The sequence below is a fragment of the Ixodes scapularis genome, unplaced genomic scaffold (assembly GCF_016920785.2).
Source record: "Ixodes scapularis isolate PalLabHiFi unplaced genomic scaffold, ASM1692078v2 PGA_scaffold10__122_contigs__length_95168666, whole genome shotgun sequence".
NCBI classification, from domain to species: domain Eukaryota; kingdom Metazoa; phylum Arthropoda; class Arachnida; order Ixodida; family Ixodidae; genus Ixodes; species Ixodes scapularis.
The window spans coordinates 29,529,759-29,552,899 of NW_024609836.1; the positions used below are offsets into that span (position 1 = coordinate 29,529,759).

General features: G+C 46.7%; 1 protein-coding gene and 1 pseudogene across 1 annotated transcript; both read left to right on the plus strand.

Annotated features, from left to right (window-relative positions):
- Window positions 1-9,613: 9,613 nt before the first annotated feature.
- Window positions 9,614-14,396, plus strand: LOC121834754 (annotated as a pseudogene).
- A 689-nt stretch (window positions 14,397-15,085) lies between these two features.
- LOC121833885 (neuroglobin-like) lies at window positions 15,086-21,693 on the plus strand. Its single transcript, XM_042287593.1, has 4 exons — window positions 15,086-15,149; window positions 19,750-20,021; window positions 20,837-21,068; window positions 21,439-21,693. The coding sequence occupies exons 2-4, from the start codon at window positions 19,789-19,791 to the stop codon at window positions 21,598-21,600; spliced, it is 627 nt and encodes a 208-aa protein (XP_042143527.1). The 5' UTR covers window positions 15,086-15,149; window positions 19,750-19,788; the 3' UTR covers window positions 21,601-21,693.
- The last annotated feature ends 1,448 nt before the right edge of the window (window positions 21,694-23,141 follow it).

Genomic DNA, 23,141 nt, shown 5'->3' on the forward strand with positions numbered 1-23,141 from the left:
AATATGGGCTACAAGATTTTTGCTAAACTTCTGACCAGTGGCTTGGTCAGAATACTTATGGCAAGCCCCTGAGTGCGACAAAAACTGTTGAAATTGACAATGTTGTGAACTGCGAATCCGGAAGAAAAGTATGCTAATAGGACGACCTTAATTATTGATTTTCTATGGATCACTGGGGTGCACAACTATTGCTAATTGACGATAAACTAATCTCCTGGTAGGCCGCTAACCCTAACCAACTCTAACTCTGTAACTCTAATTCTAGCTAACTGGAACTCTAACTCTAACTAACACTAACTGCCTGCTAACTCCACTGAACACTTGGTTTAGCGCTAGTGATTTATCACCACTAGCGCTAAACCAATTACGTTTCACGTAGCAACACATTTGCAAAACATTTTGCGATACTTTTTTTTGTAATTATGTTTCTACCTTTTTTTTTTGTTTGTTTGTTTGTTTTACGCAGAAGGCGACGATTGGCTGTGAGTGTGTTCTGCAGATATGCAGACGCGAGGGACTTGTTCGCTCATAAGAAGTGCATCTATTATTCGAGCAAATACGATATGAACGGAAAAGCCGGAGCGCGTGCGCTTCGATACGCGCTGCGTTAGCACGAGTTTGATAAAACTATTGAGTGAAGAGTAGGCTGGGCTGCGAGAGTGTGCGCTTAGTGAAATGTCCACACGCCCTCTGCAACCCCCTCGCCCCGCCCCCCCCTCCCCCCCCCCCCCCCCCCCCCTTTCCGCTCCACTACGTTGTTTTATCAGCCTCGAGATATCGCAGCATGTATCGAAGGCCACGCGCTCCGGCTTTCCCGCTCATACTATTCGCGCTATGTACAAAGCTACATAAGGCTGCTCGGTAACGTCTGCGGCCGTTAAGCCTTGCCACCTGTCGTCCGTCGTCTGCCAATGATTGGCTTCGCAACCGCCGTCAGGCAGAATTGATGGACATTTAACATCTACAGAAGCTGACAGCTTAAGAAACGGAGGGCGTGGCCCATCCCGGGCCATATCATTGTCGCTATCCTCAGCCAATAGGGTTGCCGCGTTAGCCGACAAGAACGTTGAAGAACCAATCGCGAGGCAAGAAGTGCAAAACATAGTCACGCCCTTCGTTTCTTAAACTGTCAGCGACTATTAGTCTGGTTGCGGCGGCCGATCTTTAAACGGACCATGAAATCGTTTTTCGAATTCTTACTCCTTAGCTTTCCTCCTAAACTCAACAGCGAAATGAGAAATCACGTGGTCGTGAAGTGCTTGTGCACCGGATGCGATGACTCCGAGTTTCCATGCGTGCTCTTTAAGCACACTGTGGAACTAATTTCTAGTGATAATAAGTGCCGCCGTGGCAGTCACTGGCCGCAAACTCGAATCCAAACGTTCCTCCACGGATTGATTGTTGGTGAGCGCATACGTCTGAGCAACACAGTCCTGGTATTCCCAAAGCGTGAGCTGAGTTTGGCCACGGCCGGACTGGAAGTGCGCGCCCCTTCTCTTCTTACGGCCTTTGCAATCGCCCGGGAGTCAATGGCATTTTTTCTCCGTATGTAGTTCACTTGCTTGCCGCCAGGGGCGCTACCACCTCACCCCACTTCACCACACTCGGAGATTCCCTTCGCGCTGCATTGCGCTGCTGTTCGAGCTTCGTAGGTTGTTGCTTTGGCAACAGTTTATTGAATTTCGCTCCGATTTAAGTCACACTACCGACAGGCCGTGTCGTCAGCATACTGCATTGCCCTGTGACATGGACGGGACCTCTGTACTTGTCTGACCCCTCGCACGCCTTTTTTCGGAAAGCGCGGTCATGGTCAAAGAAAAGGCCCCTTCTAAGCAAATACTGATGTCAGACTCTGATACTGAGCAGTTGGCAGCGGCTGTGCCCGGCTCGGTTACTACTGACCTCAAGAAACTGAAAGAGCCTTGCGCTCCATCCATCCATGACATACTCTGGTCTGGAGCATACTTGGGTAGTAATTCAATTACTGTAATTGAATTACTGTAATTTAACTACTTTTCTTTGTAATTTGTAATTGTAATTAATTACTTTCGGCTAACATTAATTGTAATTGTAATTTAATTACTTTATAGCGTCAGTAATTGCAAAATTTCAGGCACAATTACAATTACTTTTGAAAAACTTTGCGGCGTCGAAAGAACCTCTCTGAAAAGGCCGGTTCACACATACAGCGAAGCGCGAAGTTAGCGCTACGTGAGCGCTCCAAGGAGCGCTCATGTGGCGCTTCCTAGCGCGTGATGTAGCGCTCGGTTACCGCTCCAGTAGCGCTCTGTTAGCGCTTCAGAAGCGCTCTGTTAGCGCTCTGTTAGCGCTACAGTACCGCTTTGTTATCGCTCTCACGCTCCTTGTGCCGTGCTTGCTGCTGCGGAACAGCGCGTGCACGGCGGTTCCTTTGTTGTTGTTTTTCCTTTGGCACTGAAAGAAGAGGAAGTAAAACAGCCGACCTCCAAGCATATGGTCGGGCAGGCGACCCAGAATCGTCGACTCTGAGCGACTAATTGATTGTGTACGATCTCATCGCTTTCTGTTAGATATGCGTGACCCTGGTTTCAAAGACACGCAGTTAAAAATAATCGCCTTCGAAAGAGCTCTGTGTCTCGGTCCCTCAGCCTAGGAACAAGGTTCGCCGGTTACCCGTCGGTGTCTCGGCGGCGAAAGATTTCGCGCACCCAGAAGGCTCTTCTGGGCGTTAAGCCGTCCACACACATATGCACTAATCACGTATCTAAGAGCATTTGCCACATTTCTATTTCAGCATCTCGCATGTCCGCCATGGTGCTGCTGATGCACACCCAACCACAGGAACCTGAACCGCAGCGCACGCGCTAATCCGCAGCACCGCGGTACAAGAAGCGCTACTGCGCTTCTTGTACCGCGGCGCTACTGAAGCGCTAACAAGGTGCTACTGGAGCGCTAACAAGGCGCTACTGAAGCGCTAACAAGGCGCTACTGGAGCGCTAGCAAGGCGCTACTGGAGCGCTAACAAGGCGCTACTGGAGCGCTAATCGCGCGCTATGTTGGAACTAAGTCACGCGCTATGAAGCGCCACATTAGCGCTCCTTTGAGCGCTCACGTAGCGCTAACTTAGCGCTCCGCTGTATGTGGGAACAGGCCTAAAGCCTCAGCGCTTGCACGGGCGGCCTAGCGCTCGGTGACACTCTCGCACACATAGACACGTATGCATATACACGCACAACAAAAATAATATTGTGTTGTTTGTTGTTTTGTTGCTTACACTGCGGGCTGAGAGACAGCCCTCTTTGGAGCCTACCTTAACGGTGCCGTGTAGCGCCGTCTGCGGTGCGAGAAGAAAACAATAGCATGAACATGCCAAAATATTGAAAGAAAAAAAAATTGAGCTTCAGCTTTCAGCCAAGTTTGGGAACTTATTTGTCTCAGAAGTTATTTTTCTCTCTTTTCCGCCAGATATTTTTTTCGTCCCTCTTCCAGTATTTTTGTGTTATTTTCAAATTTATTGTTGGTTTTACTTCGGATAATATTTGCATAAGCACTTTGCAGACTGACCTTGCACCTGTGAATATTGTCACCAATTATTCGGAGCCCCGATTCGACACTTATATATTTCTGAGCTATTATAATTTCAACTCGATGTAAATAATTTGCAATACCATGAAGTTTCATGTGGACGTAGTCATATTAGCGCGGGTGGATTTCACCGTTTATATAAACACTTGTAAAATATTCTTATGTGACTAATTGTCACATTTCAATTCGCTTGGCTAACAAAAGTCTGTCAACCCAATTTTCGCTTCAGCAATCTGGCATCTTCCAGCGTATAAACTAATTTATTATTATTTATTAAAATATAAGAACGTAATACTTCATTGCCCCATACTGTCAAGTTCTATCCTGAATTTGACAAAACGAATAAAAAAACAGTACAATACGCCAACACTGGAGTAAGGGATCAACAAATACGTTGGATTCTATACGACTCGTTTAAAAGTTATATGGCTCAAGTCGGGTCGCTCTCAGAAATAAGTAATTGTAAAGTAATTGCATTACTTTAGAAAAGTAATTTGTAATTCTAATTAATTACTTTTCACGTAGTAGTAATTGTAATTGTAGTTAAACTACTTTTGGAGCAAAGTAATTGTAATTGTAATTAAATTACATTTCGGAAGTAATTTTCCCATGTATGGTCTGGAGTACGTCGGTGGCTATCTGGTGAAACTCATTAGTGAGTTTGGGTGCGACGCCTGTGTTATGCTGTTGACTACGACTAACAGAGGTCATCCTTTGTTCGTCTTATAGCAACGCCAGGATAAAAGGGGACTTAATTATCTAAATTCCACATTCCTCGACCTTCTGGACAACATTGTTGCTCTTTTTTAATGGCTGTTAAGCACCTTCTTCGTAGAAATGTGCACGAAGTTCTGCAACTACTCATTGCGCCCTATCTTGAAGACGCGCCAATCCTAAGTTGCCCAAGAGGCATTGACAACAGTCACCCAAAGCGCTTGGCTGGTTTAATTTGCAACAAGTTCCTCAGAATACTTCTGGTTAACCATGCAAAGACGGTCACGGACAGAAACAAAAAATCAGCCGGATATGTGCACAAGCCCTCGAGGACGCACTTTAGGCTGTAATATGCGCTGTGCGAAAATTGTACAGACTACTACACCCTCGTCTAGAGCAGCTGACCGACTTCATGTGTGGCCTATCAAATGATGATGCAGACCACGGCAATAGATAGATTAGGCCTGCTTACATTTCACGAGAGTGTACGAATTATTTATTATTTAAAGTTCCTCCACGTAGAAGGGGTCCGTCTCCTTCAGTTCTTGAGTTGCAACAGAAGTGCTGGAGGTAAAGTCGAGTGTAGTTTTTTCGCCATTGCATTCACTGTCTCTACTAACTACTTTTGACTCCCGAATCTCTCGGAGATGTGCGTCAAATATTCACCGTTTTTGGCTCATCAGAAGCGCATTAGATAGTGGCTGAGGGTCTAAACGTAAGGATCAGGTGCCAAATGCTATAAAAATCTCGGCCGCAAGTTGCGACAGCGCTGAGATGCACTGTCAGACGCGCTCTGTGCAAACGGCAAAGGGTAGCCCAGGGGTGAGGTGACAGCGCCCCCCGCGAATTGCGGCGGGAGGTGGCGATTGCCCCAATCGCAAAGGCCGTAAGAAGAGCAAGAGAGCGCGCGCTTCCAGTCCGGCCGTGGTTTGGCTAACGTGCTTGGACACCGCGGATACGTCGCAGCGAAAAGCGTAGAACTTTCGGAGGAGCGTAGGGATAGGCGTACCAACCGGCGGGGCAAGGGGGGCGCTTGCCCCCCCCGGTTCTCAAAGTGCGTGAGGGGGGGGGGGGGGGGCAAAGCATGTGTTTTGCCCCCCCCCCCTCAGAAACAGCCGCCACTGGGAGGGCAAACACTGGCTGGCGGCGCCCAAGGGATACCAAGGGCACCGCCCCCTCCCCCCCCTCCCAGGGCCCTGGGGGGGGGGGGTCTGGCTTGCCCCCCCCCCCCCCCATTCTAAAACAAGTTGGTACGCCACTGAGCGTAGTTAAGAAATAGCCGGCTATGTTTTCAAACTTCTGTACCGAAAAGCAGGCATTTAAATTTTTACCGTCATGTACCAGCTTCATTTTGGCCCACTAAACGATATTCGATTATTAAAATCCCAATATAAAATCAACCCAAAATTCATTTCATGACCCCTTTGGGAGAGCTGTCTCATGTGAGGGACGCTTCGCCAGAAAACATCCAATAAATTGGAGATCGATCGTGCCGTGAGAAACTATTGGCCGAGAAAATCTGGTTCATAATTAGCGCAAATAATAAATCAACACAAAGGAGAAAAGGACGAGGCAGTAAAAATTCGGTTGGATGAGGTCCAGATTTTTCAACTTCGTATAATGAAAATTTATTATTTGTACATACTATACCGCTTATGTGCTACGTATAAAATTGAAAGAAAAAAAAAAGATCAGTAGTCGCTTTTTCGAAAATTTTGCTAATTTAAGAGAAAAGCCTATACACATCCGACACGAAGTATGGAACCGTGGTAAGTACCATTTATGAGAACAAATTATAAAATTATGGCCATCACACATTAATATCGACTCTTAATGATCATCCTGAGCCAGCTTCGCGTCAAAAATATTGAAATCATCAATATATCGGTAGGCATCTTACGCCATATGTTTAATGCGTTAGTATTTGAACGCTAGTTTTGACGAAACTCCGGCGGTGCTTTTCGTTCGTCAGTTGTCGCGCGCGACGCTCCCATTGGTTCGAAGCGCTGACGTGAGCACGCGTCAACGTCTCCCTCTCTCGTCGGCGCTGACAAACTGAAAGACACCGCCGGGTTTTCCTCAAAACGAGCCCTTTCGTTTTCAGCGAAGTCACGCGCACATCTGGCGCGGAGCCAGAAAGCCAGCACCTTCTAGATAACAAAGCCGAAGTTCTGAATGAGAAGCCTTAATTAGAAAAGGCCAACGCAGGACACAGATTGGAAACGAGAGCTAGCTGCGTCAGCATTCAGATCCGTGTCAAGGGGAAGCCGAACTTTGACGCAATCGTCGTGTCCAATCCGTGTCCAGCGTTGGCCTTCCATGAAGACGTCATCTCATTCAGCACTGAAGCTTTCTTATCTAGGAGGTGTTGCGCCGCGGCGTGGTGGAATGCGAGCGTGCTGAGTTGCCGCTCTGCCGTCGCCGGTTGTTCTTCGCTTTGGGTTTCTGTAGTAGCGTTGCGTGGGCTGTGATGTATGTGTCTAGATAAAACTATGGACGCGGTTCACTCCACCACTGATATGGATGTGGTTCTTTCCACGAGTGATATGGATGACCGTATCCAAGGGGGCGAAAAAAATTACAGGAATATCCATTGGTCAATTTTGGGGAAATCCGTTAGCATGACCCTTGCGAAACGCCACACACGTTTCCCTTTGGGAAGCGCTAACACTGACCCATGAACGAGGCCAAAAAGAGACCGATAATAGTAGAGGGAGAAAAGAGAACGGTTCTCAAAGAGAGACGAGTGTGGCGTTTCCAAGGCTCATGCTAACGCATTCCGAAGAGTCTACCAATGGATCTTACGTAATTGTTTGCAACTCTATCGTCTAATTATCTGTGAGCCGACAGCAAATCGTACAATTGGCGTAACACGCCGCATTCACTGCATGTGATTGGTTTAGCCGGTATAGAGACCGCACGAAGACGACGGGCGCCATGACGACGCGCTTTCGTGGCTGTTTTGATTGGCACTATATCGGATCGTAGCATCGGCTGCGTTCGGACAGAGTGGAAACAGTGCAAAACTGACAACAACAAAAAATATTTTTTTATTGAGTTTATAACGGCGATTGATTTTAGTTTTCTCTGCACATTCTCGTTTAATCTAAACCACTTCGACTGACTATATGCTATAGATTTTTTTTTTATTTATTTCAATAATTGTTTGAAAACAATCTGGTTCGACTTAATGCTCACTTCTGTGCTATTATGCCTCAATATACGGTACAACAAGCTTATGTCTTCGTGCACCTGTCCTGTTTGCGATGGGGGAATTCAGCTCTCCGCAATTAAGATGGGCCTATTTTTAACGCAATCGGCTAAATTTATTGGGTGAAAACATTTCAGTTCTTATTTATTAACAGTTCGGTAGGCATTTTAAGATCACGAGCACAGTTAGGTATTAAAAATTTTATCAATAACATTACACACATTTTCGCTATTTACAGCATCCGTGGAAAGGCAGTTCCGTTCATTGATACATTTAACGAACAAAATATTTTAAAAGAGTCCGCGTTGAAGTGATGAGGCACCATACATTTGTTAAAGTCGTGCATTAGCTAATAACAAAATATTCGGAACGCTGTGAATGTTGGCATGCTGACAATTTTACGCCGATTATGTATTTCTATGTAAAATACAAAGAACACAACGCTCTCTTTCGTCTACATGCTGTTGAGAGATGACACTGGGAACAGTTCGAGTCAAACAAAAAAAGAACCCTCCCTTGAAGCAAAAGGTAAACAAACTCCGATGAACTGCAAGGCTGGGCGGCTAAAACCAACGGCTTGTTTGGACGTGTTGGCAGTTGTTTGCTCATGGGAAAAAAAATTATGGCTGTGTATGTTCGTCAGGAGCGTGAAACACTCCCTTTTTATAGCAGAAACGCACAGACAGCTAAAGCCTTCCGCGAACAGCCTATGCGAAGCTGACGAGCAACGATTGGGTGACTGTAATTATGGCTCGTAATTATTGTCCATAACCTAACTCTGCCGTGTTTAACATCCTTGCGTCATTTGGCTTGATTAGCGCACGCTACAGTGGGAACGATTTTTAATTAACGATTAGAGGCAGTAGAGTATTTAGAGGGTCGTGCTAGTGGTTTCCTCTATTCGTTATTCCAAAGGACACAAATACCAAGACAAAAATAAAGCAATTGAAATGAAATCTAGAAACAAAATTAGGCCACCGAGTATTAACTTTATAAAACGCTCTTATATGTGCATTCAATCCTTTCCTACAGTATTCGTGCTGGAGCTTTTTTTTTTTTTTTTTGGCAGCGGTTGTTACGTTGATTTTTATTCTGAATTTTATATTACATCCTTCGTCGCAAAAACTGCATTCCCTGTTATTCTTTTTTTCTGTTTATGCTTCTGTCCTCCTTATTCGTTATATTGCTCAAACCACGTCTTCTAAGCATTTCATCATGCAGGCGTCCTTCTTCGGTTACTTTCTTCGTCTCTCGCAAAATGGCTCTTTTTCATCATTCTGTTCGCTTATTCTCTGCCTCCGCTATGTCCTGTCGGCCGTCTTTCTTTCCGCTGTCAATGCCACTTTCACTCGCCTTTATCTCCTTTACCTCCCTTTGCCTTGACTTCTGAGGAGCCTCCCTAACACTCCTACCCGACTTCCACTCTTTCTTTTTTTTTTTTTCGAATCAGTAATTGTGATCTTGCCAGAAAGTTTAAAAGAAAACATTTCTGATATCTTTTTGGTGTTATATTGACTTGTAATGCAGTACGGTACCGGGAACGCGTCTTAGAAGAGAATTTTAGGGAACCGTTTTTTGCACATCCGATACGATACAGTGGGCCCTCCGGTACGAACTGCGCATGCGCCACCGCAGAAGACTCGCACATGCGCAGTTCGTACCGGAGGGCCAAATCGCACCATATCGGATGTGCAAAAACACTTCCTTAAATCTTTCTAGAGACTTGTGTGTTAAGCGTCCTGTCCCGACCTGTGAGTCAAAAGTGCTCCCGAAGCGGCAACAAACGACGTCAGCGAAGTCGACGCGTGTCGCGTTGTCGGACGTCAGGACCCTACCGACTGGGGCGGAAGTACAGCGTCAAAAGGCGAACGCGACTGTTCCTATTGACGCGGCGTCCCAACTCCTGGCTGCCAAAACTTGCATGGTCTGTCAAGCTCGCAGAGCGGCCCGGAGCAGAACACCGTCTGCTACTGCAGCAGAACACCGTCTGCTACTGCAGCAGAGCACCGTCTGCTACTGTGACACCGCGAGGATCGCTGCGGGCGACAACGCGGCACCTTTGTGACGTCATCAAGAGAAAAACGAGGGACTCATATTTTGGGACGCGGTAAACACGGTAGTTGGATGACGCGTTCCTGGCACCATAAGCATACCGCAAACCACGTTTTGGTTCCCGGTAAGAGTTGTACTATACGAAACAATAGCGGAACAATGGCGTAACATGTAGGCAGCAGCTACTGAGCAGGAAAGAATGATAACCAACAAAAAACAAACAAAAAAAACTTAGAATTCATCGACCAATTTACGCTTGCCCAACACAGAGAGGAACTCAGAAGAGGACTCCGTCACGGAACTAACCACCAACAGGGTCGTACGGTCTATTTGCACCTCCTGCACCGGTGCAGAAGAGTGAAGGGTGGTGTACTTCCGGTTGCATCTCAATGCGGAGGGCAAGTCGTCTGCTTTTTGCAAAAGTATTGCGGTGACGTCAGGAAGACGCCGAGTTCTGATTTCTTTGGATTGGGAGGATAGAGGGTAGAACTCAATGCTGGATGCCTCGAGGTCTACCGGTCGCGACTCGCGATCGGCGAGGTCTGGCGCGGCGAAGCGCGAAGGCGTCCTCAAAGCGTGCGCACACACGTCGCCTCTGGCCCAGAGTGACCCGGCGGCCGGCCTGGAGCCCTAAACGCTTGGGTTTTGATGTTTCTTTCGTCTCGTAACTTCTTCCACAGCACCGAAGACAGCGGGCACGATCCTTACGTTCACTGAACGCGTCGAAAGACCTCCACCACTGTGGCCTCCATTGCGATGCACCGGAAAACGTGGTGCGGCTGGTGCCGGAACTGCATAACTTCAAGCTTTGACACGGCATGGCGCCACCTTCGCGTAGAGCTTGGTGCGCATTCATGTAAACGCTGCCGCTTCGGCTTCGTTCGAAGAACGAGTGGAGTCGATGCGCTGAAGTCGCTTTCATGTAAACGAGGCTAAAGGAATGCCCAATGGTTAGAGACGCAATACATAACACTTTGCCTAACGGATATTCGCAAAAGCTTTGATCCTAACGCGCCAAACTTCTGCTCGCAATTATTTTTTTTTTTGCACACAGTGGAAACGTTATTTTAACGATCGCTATTACTTCTGACAGTTTATGTAATAGTCTGTATCCAAGATTTATCTTACCGCTGCTCAGACTTGGCTATCCTCGAGAAAATGTTAATCTTCCATCAAGAAAAGCACTAAAAAAATCCAACAAACGCATTGTAAGGTTTGTCGAGCTCAGCAAACCTCAACCATGGTTATGTTCCAAACCTTACCCCAGTAACCTGTCTCCTACTTCAGCGGGTAATACCACGTGTACTCGCTAGTAAACGATCAGAGACTCGATTTTGGAACGGCGGGGATAATCACCTGGACTGTGTTCCAAAATTTACTCGATACGACTCCGGAGTAAAGGTTTCGTACCGTAGCGTTTCAAAACTTACTCGCGCTTACTCGATGACGTCAGAACACGCGTTCCAGAAGCGGGTTGTTTATTCCGGAGTAATTACTCACGCTACCCTCCTCGATCGGGTGGTAACGTCGGATCAAATCGAGTAAATACGTCATGTGATCCGTTCGTCGTCTGCTTTCTGCGCCGGCAGCCGTCAAAGCTCGCTTGCTTCGTTGGCTTTGGTGGCGGACGTTCGAAATGACGGTAAATGAAGTTCCGCCACTTATGTGTGGTTATTGCGATCTGCGGCTTTCAACGCAGGAATGGACTGCATCCCATCCAGACCGTGCAGCTTTCCCCAAAAGGTATACCTGCTGTACTAATGTGGCGATGCAGGCGAGTTGGTTATGCATGTTGAAAGTAGTGAAAGCGCACAATAAAGACGAATACGAAGACGGAGAGGCGCTCGTCCTGTTTGCCTCTCCGTCTTCGTATTCGTCTTTATTGTGCGCTTTCACTACTTTCAATATACCTGCTGTTATTATCAGAGTGCGAGCGTAAACAGGAGCTTCTCCATGTCCTCGGCGTTGGAGGAAATGCCGTATTTTCACGTACAAAGATGAAAGTGTTCGAACGCAGTAAATTATGTGAAGTATTGTTGTTTCCCCCACAGTGTATGTAATGAAAGGATAAAACGCTTGTAAAGCAGTGAATTCTTCGAAGATTTCATGCATATGATCAGTCACAACCCCTTCCCATCTTCCTCCCCAAAAAATTGCCTATAGCGGTTTGAAAGTTTTCTTTTTTGATTTTGTAATCATATTCACGTCAAAGCGAACGTAAGTTGTATATCACTGTTAAGAAAGCCCCTGCGCTGTCCCGCTATACCGTGTGGAAGCAATTTCTGCAGAACGTTATCGGTGCAAATTACGATGCGTGGAACATATGCGTTCGGGGCGCCTGGACTAGATTTACAGCGATCGCGCTGATTAATAAAAACAAATTTTTGATGTCTAACTGAAATGAGCAAGTAATTTTGATCTTAATATACGGCCCAAAAGGAAAGGGAGCAAAAGGAGCTGGTGGAGCCCCCTCAGACAACACCGCGTCGTCATTAATATTATCGTCCCTTCGAGTGCTTTCTCCATAATGAAAAGAGATCGTCTGCTAGATTCTGCCGTTCCTGCTGTGTTTTCTTTTTGTCGTAGCCCAAGATGAAGCCAATCCACGTAGTATCCAGGTGATTATCCCGGCCGTTCCAAAATCGAGTCGCGGATCGTTTACTCGCGATGTCGCGTGGTATTACCCGCTGGCGTAGGAGACAGGTTTCTCGGGTAAGATTTGAAACATAGCCCTGGATACTACGCGGATGGTCTTCGTCTTGGACTACGGCAAAAAGGAAACAAAGCAGCGATGGCAGAAAATAGCAGAAATATTTTCTGCTAAAATAGCAGAAAATATTTTGATCATGGAGAAAGCACTCTAAGAAAGGGTCATATAAATGACGATGCGGTGTTTTCTGAGGTGGCTCTACCAGCTCCTTTTGCTCACCTTCCTTTTGTCCTATATATTGAGATCAAAATTACTTACTCTTTTAAGTTAGACATCAAACCTTTGACGTGAATATAATTGCAAAATCACAAATAAAACTTCCAAACCGCTAGAGGAAATTTCCTGATGAAGGAGATGGAGAGGAGTTGTTGGCCGGTCATATACAAGAAATCTTCGAAGCCTCCCCTGCTTTACAAGCGTTGTCCTCTCGTTACACACACTGTGAGGGAAACAAAAATACATCCACTTTCTTAGAGTGCTTTCTATGTTCGAATTTTTTCAGCCTTGAACGTAAGAATACGGAGTTCCCTCCAACGCCGAGGACGAGGACACAGAGAAGCTCCTGTTTACGCACGTTCCCGGGGAAGGTGTACGGTCTGGATGTGATGCAGTCGATTCCTGTGTTGAAAACAGCAAATCGCAATAACTACGGGTTTTAGTCAAGTTAGTTGGTACATACTGTTGGCATTCAGGTCAGCTGAACACGGAAAAAAACAAGAACACGAAGGAAAGGACTGGACAATCACACCGCTGTGTGATTGTCCAGTCCTTTCCTTCGTGTTCTTGTTTTTTTCCGTGTTCAGCTGACCTGATTGCCAACAATAAATGGCTGCACCTCATTCTTTGTCATTTCGAACGTCCGTGACCAAAGCCAACGGAGCAAGCGAGCTTTGATGGCTGTGGATGGCTGTAGGCGCAGAAAGCAGACGGCGAACAGATCACGTGACGTATTTACTCAATTTTATCTGACGTTACCCCCCCCCCCTTCCCCCCCCCCCCCCCTTGAGGAGGGTAGCGTGAGTAATTACTCCGGAGTAAACAACCCGCTTCTGGAACGTGAGTTCTGACGTCATCGAGTAAGCACGAGTAACTTTGATATGCCAAGGTACGAAACCTTTACTTCGGAGTCTGATCGAGTAAAGTTTGCAACACAGCCCATGTATTATAATCAAATCATGGAATCTTACCGTGTGTGTCAGTGTGCGTGTCTGTTTGTGTGTGTGTGTGTGTGTTTTTGTCTGTGTGTGTGTGTTTGTGCGTGTGTGTGTGTACTTTTTTGCGAGACAAGAGAACTACCGCGTCTATTTTTTTTCTGTCTAACCAACAATAATAAGGTGTTTCTTTTCTTTTTTTTACAGCAAGGACATTTTAGGTGTTATATAATGTTATAAACTGTCACAACGTTGGCATTTTCTTTTCTTCTTTCATTCTGGACTTTCATTATCTAGACTGGCATGGTGTAACAAGTGGCAGAAGATGCGTATCAAAAATAGATTAATCCAACTTTATGAACGTGTCGACAAAGAAAACTATAATCAATTATACACAATCTTTGGTGTCCCTATCGAAAAAGTATATAAATATAAGCACCTGAGCGTTTTTATTTCCTATACTGTTTTTTGGCAGAATCATATTTACTATGTTGGGGGCAAGGCAAGTCGTTCCTTGGGGTTTATTAGACCGAAACTGTTTTTAGCACGTTCTGAAACTCATCTGCTAGCTTTTAAATCTTTTGTCAGGTCGCAACTGGAGTATGCTAGCATCATATGGGCTCCTCATCAAGATTATTTGAAAACTACATTAGAGAGCCTTCAAAACAAAGGGGCGCGATCCATTTTCCATGACTATTCACCTTACACGAGCGTTTCGGCACTGAAACAAACACATTTACCTCTATGAGAAACCAGGCGTAGGATCTCCCCTCTCATGTTCTTTCACAATATGTATCACTATAATGTTTCTCTCAAAGAACGTTTATTACTTGCAGCCCATCGCATTTTTGATAGACATGATCATGCTCACAAACTTCGCTTAATTCATTGTAACCAATTTCGCAACTCTCCGTCAAAGCTTGACATTTCAGAATGGAACTCTTCACCTCGGTGTATAGTTAAAGTTGCAGATAGAGCAAATTTCAAATCTTCTTGTGAAATATATTTTCCACATTATCCCGGAATGAATCTTGTGTGCGAAGTATATTCTGCTTGTTGTTCTCTGTTCTCGCTAGGCATGTGTATACTATTGTAATCATTAGTCGTGATATACTTTTGTTGATTTCCTACGACTTATGTATTATATGCGTTATTTTATATTGCATTGTATCCACCTTTGTAACTCGCCCCTCATACAATGTCCGAAAGGGCTCTTTGAGGTTAATTAAATAGATAAATTAAAATTTACACGTTTTTAGAAGGGAATTTCGGCCACCGCTATATCGCTGCTGGTCCGTGTCTGACAGACATGCCGAAAAAATGGATGCATGGATGGATGAACGCTAACTGTTGTTCCCTTTATATGAATGGATGGATGAATGCGGCTGAACCCTTTTTCATTTAGTGGCGGCTTGAGCCACGTAGCCCAGAAACTAAACAGAACCATAAGTGTGATTCCTTCCGCTCTCTACCCAGGGTGGCCACACTGGCTTCTAAAGAATAACTGCTTGCATGCGAGTAAAGCTAAAATTGCCGTTTATAAAAAAAAAAGCGTTGGTGCTCATGGACGTGTGAACAAGTTTAATTTATGACCTAACAAGCCACGTGTGTTCTGTGCAGCCACCAGCAGGATGAAACAGTGCTCCTCCCGAGGCCACCCCTAAAAGGTACCGGGATCGGACCAAATCCCTGGAGTCTGCCAGCGCGGGCATAGAGGTCCGAGCTCCTCACCGGCTCCTATACCCAGGTTCGTGTCCTCTGACGTATTGACGGCGGGCGCTTCCAAAAGTGTCGCTGCAATCGCCCTTTCACCTGCCTTAGATCAATGAATGGATTGATATATGGATACTAACGGCTAAACCCTTTATTACGGGCGGTAGCTTGCGCCGCCTAGCCTAGAAATTAAAAAAAAAAAGTACGATTCCTTCCCTTGCCCGTCTAAGCGAATGTTTCATACCCTCCGCATTTTTTGTGACTATCACCAGGCAACGTAATGTCTAAATGTTTCTTGCTGGTTGCACCTTTCTAGATTAGATTATGCTCCCAATGCATTCGTATACCCCCGGTGTCCGCACAAGACCTGAGTCGAGTGGATTGTGGAAACCAGGCGTGGTGTTCACACTGCTGACAACGGACGTAAAACAAAAAAGAAGAAGAAACGAGGGGATTAGTTTGAGTTTGAAATAATCAACTGCATTAATAAAAGAGATGCAGAGCGTAATAGGTCTAGCTAATTAAAGAAAGTCTTTCGGGATGCCTAATTTGGGTAGAGTTAGACGTTAACTTCCAAAGGAAAGTAAAAAAAAAGAAACACTTCCGATATTGTCAAAAGTTGCGTAGTCACTGACTAGGTAAGAACGGCAGAGGGAAGCTCCCATTGTCCCGCCTCCAGCGGGAGTTCCTACCCTCGACCATGCTTCGGTTTCTCGTGCACCTCAAGCGCGCGCGCACGCAGCCAAAGCACGTTGGAAGGCACGAAGCGCGTGCGGAAGGCTAGGCGTCCGAGAGAGACGCCCTACCATTTTCATTATGCCGATAACTAGAGATCCACGAGGGAAGTTGTGTGAAGATGATTCGGCGAAGCTGCTCAGCTGCTAACCAGAAAAGGTAGCTCTACAGCAGCCTCTAAGCTGGACACTTGGCGAAAAAATACGGCGGCCGTGATTGGCCGGTGCCGCTCTTGACCATGACGCCGGCCAATCACGGTTGTAGAATTCCTCGCCGCCATTTTTCGCCAAGTGTGCAGATTAGAGCCCCACCAATTAAATTTTAGAAAAGACACTCACATATACCACATACCAGATGAAGACAATATTTACGAAGTCATGTTTGCAGATATAAACAATATTTACGAAGTCATTTTTGCAGATAAAGACAGAATTCACGAAGTCTATTGCAGATAAAGACTATTTACGACGTAATTCTTTCTAGCATATCTCGTTCTTAAAGACTTTGAGCTAAACCGTTACCCTGTTCCGCGTATACCGCACTACCGGAGCCTTCGATGCATGTTTTTAAGCGCGCGCCCGAGTGATACCGTGACCGCGGAGCGCGCGCTTAAAAGCGTGCTTCAAAGCCTCCGGTGGTGCGGTACGCGGAACACGGTAACGGTTTGATTACGGTACCGATTAAACGTTTTACTCATTGATCAAAAAAAGTTTCGGGGGCGAGCTCATAAAATGCATAAAATGCAGTATTTAGGAGCGATCATTTCAAGTGTTTGAAACGGTTGGTTCTGGAGCGAAGAACCTCTTTTTTTTTCTTCCAATTTTGAGGAAACTGATTTGTTGGGTCACGTGACTAAGGAGGGTGGAAGGGAAAGGGAGGCAAATGGGGAGGGAAGTACTGTAGAAGGGGGAGGGATGGAGAGAGGGGAAGAGTAAGTAGAAAGGGATGAGGAGAGGTAGCTGGTGTGTCATGGTGACGTAAATTCCCCCACTAAAATTAGCGGGGAAACTGAGTTGGTGTCTTGTTACCAGCATGGAAGGCGAGGGGAAGAAGGGGAAGAAAGAGGGGGAAGGTGGGAGTTGGAGGTAGGGGGAGCAGAAGGGAGAATGAAAGGGAGCGTGAACAAAGGAAACAGATGGGGATAACATCCTAGAAGGGAGTGGAAGGATGGAGGAGGGGGAAAGAGGAGGAATAGGGACATGAAACGTGTGTGTCATGTGACGTATATTTATCCGCTAAATTGAGCGAAGAAACTGAATTGTTGTGCAGGCCACATGACATCAGGTCACATAACTTCGATATCCCCAGCTAAATGGGGTGGGGAAACTGGATTGAAGTCTAGGTAATGATACATACATGTTTCTGCTATAACTAGAGGGGAAACTGAATTGGTTGATAAGCCCCGGTACGTCAATGTTTTCGCCAAATTTAACGGCGAAACTAATTTGGTGTTTAGGTCACAAGACGTGAATTCTTCCCCTAAATATAGGGTGTCCCAAGTCACCATGCCCGATCTCAAATGAACCGTAAAAATCGATGCCTGCACGTAGCAATCTAAACTTTTCGTCAATGGTGTATTTCAGAGGTCGTTTTTTTTTCTTGTAAAATTACAAAGCGTGGCTCCTTTTCTGTAAAAAATAGGGCCAACAAACTTGCCTAGGTCAACGGCGGGTGGCGACGTAAACGACCAAGTTGAGTTCTGGAGCGCATTTGGCGCGCGTATTGATAGATGGCGTCGGGAGCAGCGTCGGAAGGTGTAGCCGACCAGCGAAAGAAAGCAGACGACATACAGACGAAATCTGTTGGCAGTATAAGTATGTTGCCTGAAACGCGTCTCTGAATGATGTGTTTACTGTCCTATGCTGCCCATACATCAAACATGGTCCCGAAGTGGCAAAAAAAGACGTCACAGAAGCCGAAGTGTCATGCTGTCGGATGTCGCGATCCTGGCGGTTGGTCGCAGAAATGCTGGAGAAAAGCATGAGTGAACGCGAGTGTCGCTGTCGTCAGGACGTCCCGAATTTTGGCTGCTGAAGCTTCCGTGAACTGTCACACCAGAGTGCGACCTGCAGCAGAGCAGGCGCCTGCCACATACACCCCAGCTGCTGGAACACCGCCAGGATTGCGACCGATGACAGCGTGACACTTTTATGACGTCATCGGCTGGAAATCGAAGGACCACTTTTTTGGACGCGATAAAGACACCAGTCGGAGACGCGTTCCAGGCACCATAGCAAAAATGCCGTCGTGCAAACGCGTTTTTTTTCCTTCAGGTTTTGCTTTTATTGTCCGCATTTATTTTTTAACCAAAGGTACATTACAAAAAGGTTATGTTCATTTTAATAAACCATGGTATCGCGAGCAGTCTCGATAAGGAGGTAGCGCCATCTATCAATACCAGCGTCAAACGCGCCCCGTTACTCGACTTGGTCGTCTGCGTCGCCGTCCGCCGTTGACCCTGGCAAGCTTTTTGGCCTTATTTTTTTACAGAAAGTTAACTACACTTTGTAATTTTACAAGAAAAAGCCGACCTGTGGAATGCACCTTTGACGAAAAGTTTAGATTGCTACGTGCAGGCGTCGATTTTTACGGTCCATTTTAAATCGTGCCTCGTGACTTGGAACACCCTATATAGCTCGGAAACTGAATTTACATATCGACCAGGTGGCGTCAACTTCCCCACTTGGTATATAGGTGACGTGACATCCATGTTCCCTCAAAGTTTAGCGGAACATGCACGGACGGTCAAACAGACGGACGGACGGAAGGACACAATTTTGGGATTCGGGGTTCCGTTATAAATCATTTCTTGCTTTAAAAAAAACGCGTGCTAAGGTTTGTTTGTGAGAGCCTATGGCATGACTTGTTCTGAACTCGTGCACTGCAAAAACTTATTGTCACTTGCTGCGGTAAACAACAAAAGGGATGAGCTAAACCTGTGTCTTTACGGTTGCAGTACCATCTTCAGCTCTACCAATGGAATCATAAACTTCTAAAGATGCTGCCGTTTTCTGCATTCTTGCTGTAATATATGCTGGAGTTTGTGTCGTTGCTTGAAATCTTTCTCGTGACAAAACACTGAGCTCTGATGGCTCACATTGCAACCCACTTGTTTAAGATTGGCACTAACCCCCAAATAACAACCCTTTGTTCGGGTCAACAAGAGCCCCCACCTGAATTTTCTAAGGATGGAGAGCAAAAATTTCAACCCTCGAAGATATGATATTGGGATGTGGTGTTGTAGGTACCCATATTGAGCTTGCCTCGTATATTCTGAAGTTCCGCATACCGTCCCTCAATGCACGCCACTGCTGTTATCATTTTCGGCTGTTCAAACGTGGAAAAGGGAGTACGGTGAAAGGCTGAATTATGAATGCGACCAGCTTTAATCTGTTCGGGAGGCCACCTTAAATTAGTGCCGTGCACCGCACTCGAAGATGCAGAAACATTTATTTCACTTGGGGGTATTAAATTCAATAGTAAATATGAGATCCAAAGCCTTCAAGTTTCAAGAATGTGACGCTTTGAGTGTCGTGGTTTCATTTTTGTCAGGAAAGGGGTCGTTTGAGAAGATGGGGATGGGAAGTACGCGAGTTTTTGGAATTTCGTCAGGTGTACAGCTCCAGGCATACTTAACTCAAGCAAATGCTAAGCGCACTAGGTTCTTTTTTTTTATGCTCGTGGTTGGTTTTTACGCAAGTTTGCATGCACATCTTTGATTCAAATGAGCATGCCAAAAAAGTGCTCGTTTTTTCTCAAATGCCATTTACTCTCGTGCTCAAGATAGGTTTGGTTGTGAACGTGCCTCTTTTGGAACGCTTAATGTCACTAGCCTAGTGCATTGTTAGGTTGGCCACATCTCCAATATCGCTAAAGAGGAGTTGGTTGTGCCGCCGCAGTGTCCGGTGGCACCGCCTCTGTTCCTCCTCCTCTCGGGCATGGGCTGCACCCTGAGCAAGACTCTGTCCTCGCTGGTCCGGGGCTCGGAGGGCCGCAAGGGCTCCAACTCCGGCACCGGAGGCTCCGAAGCCGACCCCGTGGCCGACCCCCCTCCCCCGCCGCCGCCGGACCCGCGTCAGCCGCTCACGGCCAGGCAGATCTTCAGCATCTCCAAGTCGTGGAAGGCGATCGCCCGGGCTATGGAGCCCACAGGCATCGAGATGTTCGTCAGGTGAGGGCAGTACGCGCCATTCCAATGCTCGCTTTCTGCGTGCGGCCATCCGAGGAACGTTGTCTGGCCATAATGGCACTATTGTGTGGAATATCAAACGCCACGCATGTGTTTAGAGCACAGTGACTAAGTATTTTACGCCTGGATGACAGGCGCTGGAAAGGTATGTTGTCGCGCGTGTGGTGGATTTGGCAACTCGCGGGGCTGTAACGCGGAGGCACAGGGTTCGAACCCCGCTCGGCCGACATCTTCGTTTTATTCATCTGTGCTGTTCTGGAAAGTTCCAGACGACTCTCGGCTATGACGAAGTGTTCTGGTTTGGAATATTCCTGAAAGTACCGCGTGTATAAAAGAAACGATGACAGACGCCATTCATTGCCGACTCTAAAGGCGTGCTGCATTTTAAGTTTGTAGGTACAAGTACGCCGCATTTAAAGTTTACTTTCAATAAAACTTTCGTCTACCATGTTTTATTCCTGATCATATACCTCGCAGGAATCCTACCAAATGGGCACAAATGTCCTGCATAGATGGCCTCAGATAACAATGCGCCGAGAAACTCAGGGGGAGGAGAACACGAAAGCTCCGCCTTCAGCGCGACGTTTCTACCCTTTCTAACGTGCCTTTTAGGAAATTGTCGATAATATCTGCCGAAGACCTTATTTAGTCGTCCGGACATGATGCTATTAACGTTTTTGTTGAATGGAGGAACGCGTCTTTTTCGACTTCTCTGATGTCCTGTCGTGATCTCAGGCTTTGGTCTCCGCGTGGTCCTAATGAATGTTCCCGCCCGCGGCGCCTTGTTTCTGCTGCAGACTGTTCCAGGAGAAGGAGGACCTGCTGGACCTGTTCGAGAAGTTCCAGGCACTGCGCACCAAGGAATCTCAACGCGAGAGTATGGAGCTGGCACAGCACGCCTCGGTGGTCATGACCACGCTCGACGAGGGCATCAATGCCCTCGACAACCTCGACTACTTCATGAGCTACCTGCACAACGCGGGACGGCTTCACTACAAGATCAAGGGCTTCAAGAAGGAGTACTTCTGGGTGCGTGTAAATTAATTGTTTGTATGCTTATACTGCTGGAGGACTTTCCGCCTCAATGAGCCTCTGATATCTCCACAATAGACGAAACATTTATCCGGTGCAGAATGACTGCTAACATGGCGTCTTTAACGGGCATCACGCAATAAAGATACACGACTGCACGCCGGTACGATGTTCATCCAGATTGAAGCAAGCAGGGGTGGAGATTGAGCCGAGGATCTCTGGGTTTTGCGGCACAAGCTTTGGCATCACGTGCTCACAGCTGCGTTCGCCAGCACACTCGACCACCAATCCTCCCCCCCCCCCCCCCCCCCCCCCCCATATAAGTTTCCCTGCTCTGATAGAATGTACACTTCGTTTGTTGTTGCAGCACATCGAGGGACCCTTCCTCGCTGCCGTGTCGGACACCCTGGGTGATCGCTACACGGACAATATAGAAAACATCTACAAGATCACCATCCGCTTCATCCTACAGACCCTCATCGAAGGTTTCGAAGAGGCCGAGAAGGAGGCAGCGCAGCAGGCCCGATGAACATGGCGCACCTCCGATAGTTTCAAACGCACACACACAAGCACTGTGGGTACGCGTGTGCCGCACGCAGGAAAGATGGTGGTGCCACCATTGCCTCTCGCTTACAGCGTCGTGTCTTTGCGACGGTTCTTCGTCTTTTTGCAAGCTTGCTCTGCGTCCGGCAATCTCGTCCGCGTCATTGAGCACTCGTGTGACATGACTCTCTCCCCTTCTCTGTGTCAGGGCGAGACGCTGCACCACGTGCTGTTGTTGTTTGTGAGCTAAGCAGCTGCAGTTGTGTGCGTGACCTACGCTGCAGCCATTTTTTTTTATTATTATTATTATTAAGGTGGGATTTGAGTACGTTGGTTCAAGAGGAGAATTCACACCTGTTCCCTTTTTATGTAGAGTAGTGCTCGTCTTTAGGGGAACCACATCCCCCAGGGGCTCGGCGTAGCGCTGTAGTTTTGTTTTTGTTATTGACTATTGTTGCGACAGCTATGTCTAAGCTACCAACCTATTTTATGTTGTGTACCTCTCTGTTTTAAATGTGTGTCCCATCATCAGTTTTGTAAACTTGTTCGAAATGGCCGCTAAGCCTTTTGTGGGGTGAGTTTTCGAGCCTAAGCCGTATATGGCGTGATTTGTTACAGTGGAATAGGAATGATCCGCAGGTACCCTCCGTTACGAGTAGGTCCTCCACTTTTTCTCCTCGAGAGTCGACAGATATATATATGGGCAGACAAACAGGCAGGGAGTGTAGCTTGGAAAAGCTCCTCCAGGAGAGCCAGAGGACATCGTAAATCTTGGATTCAAAATCTAAGACCAGATTCACGTGAAATCATTGTGTAGACGCATCTACGTTGGCAAGACTCGCTTGTGCTTGTGGGAGTATTGGAGAAAGGAAAAAGCAGCTTTTGTAGGCAGTGTCTTTCAGCGTTGCAGCATAAAGCGTAGATGAGCAGTCAAACACGCTAAAAAGTGGATAGAGGAAACGCACAATCGAAAATTGGGCCGAAATGTCCTGTGAGATCCCAAAGGAAAGTGAGGAAGTGAGATATTCCTCAGCCTTCATTAACTTTTTTTTTCTATTACCGACACGCAATCGCGTCAATAATTCTAGACCCGTGTAAATCAGCAAAACATATTGGAAAGCAGCATATTTGCCGTGGTTTCCTCTATCCCTGTATTTCGAGAGTGTTTGGCTGGAGTTCGGCAGTCTGGGACAGTTGAATCACAGCCCTATTTTTGTACCTGCGACCTTGGAAGCAGCGTGTAGCCAACAACACGACCTTATTCGAAGAAAGCAATTCATCACTTGGATCACGAGCCGACGGCGGCCCTTCTACTTGGCACAATCCACGCGGAGAGAAAACACCGAGAACACGAATCCGCCCTAATAGTCCAAGTGCCAAAGTGACAAAAGTACAAACGCACAGTGGACGGAGCAACATGTGAGAAGCCCGCCAAGACGTCCCCCCCTGGTTCGGTTACACTATGGTGCCTGAAACGCGTCTGCGACCGGTGCGTCGATCGCGTCCTAAAATGGGGTCCCTGGATTT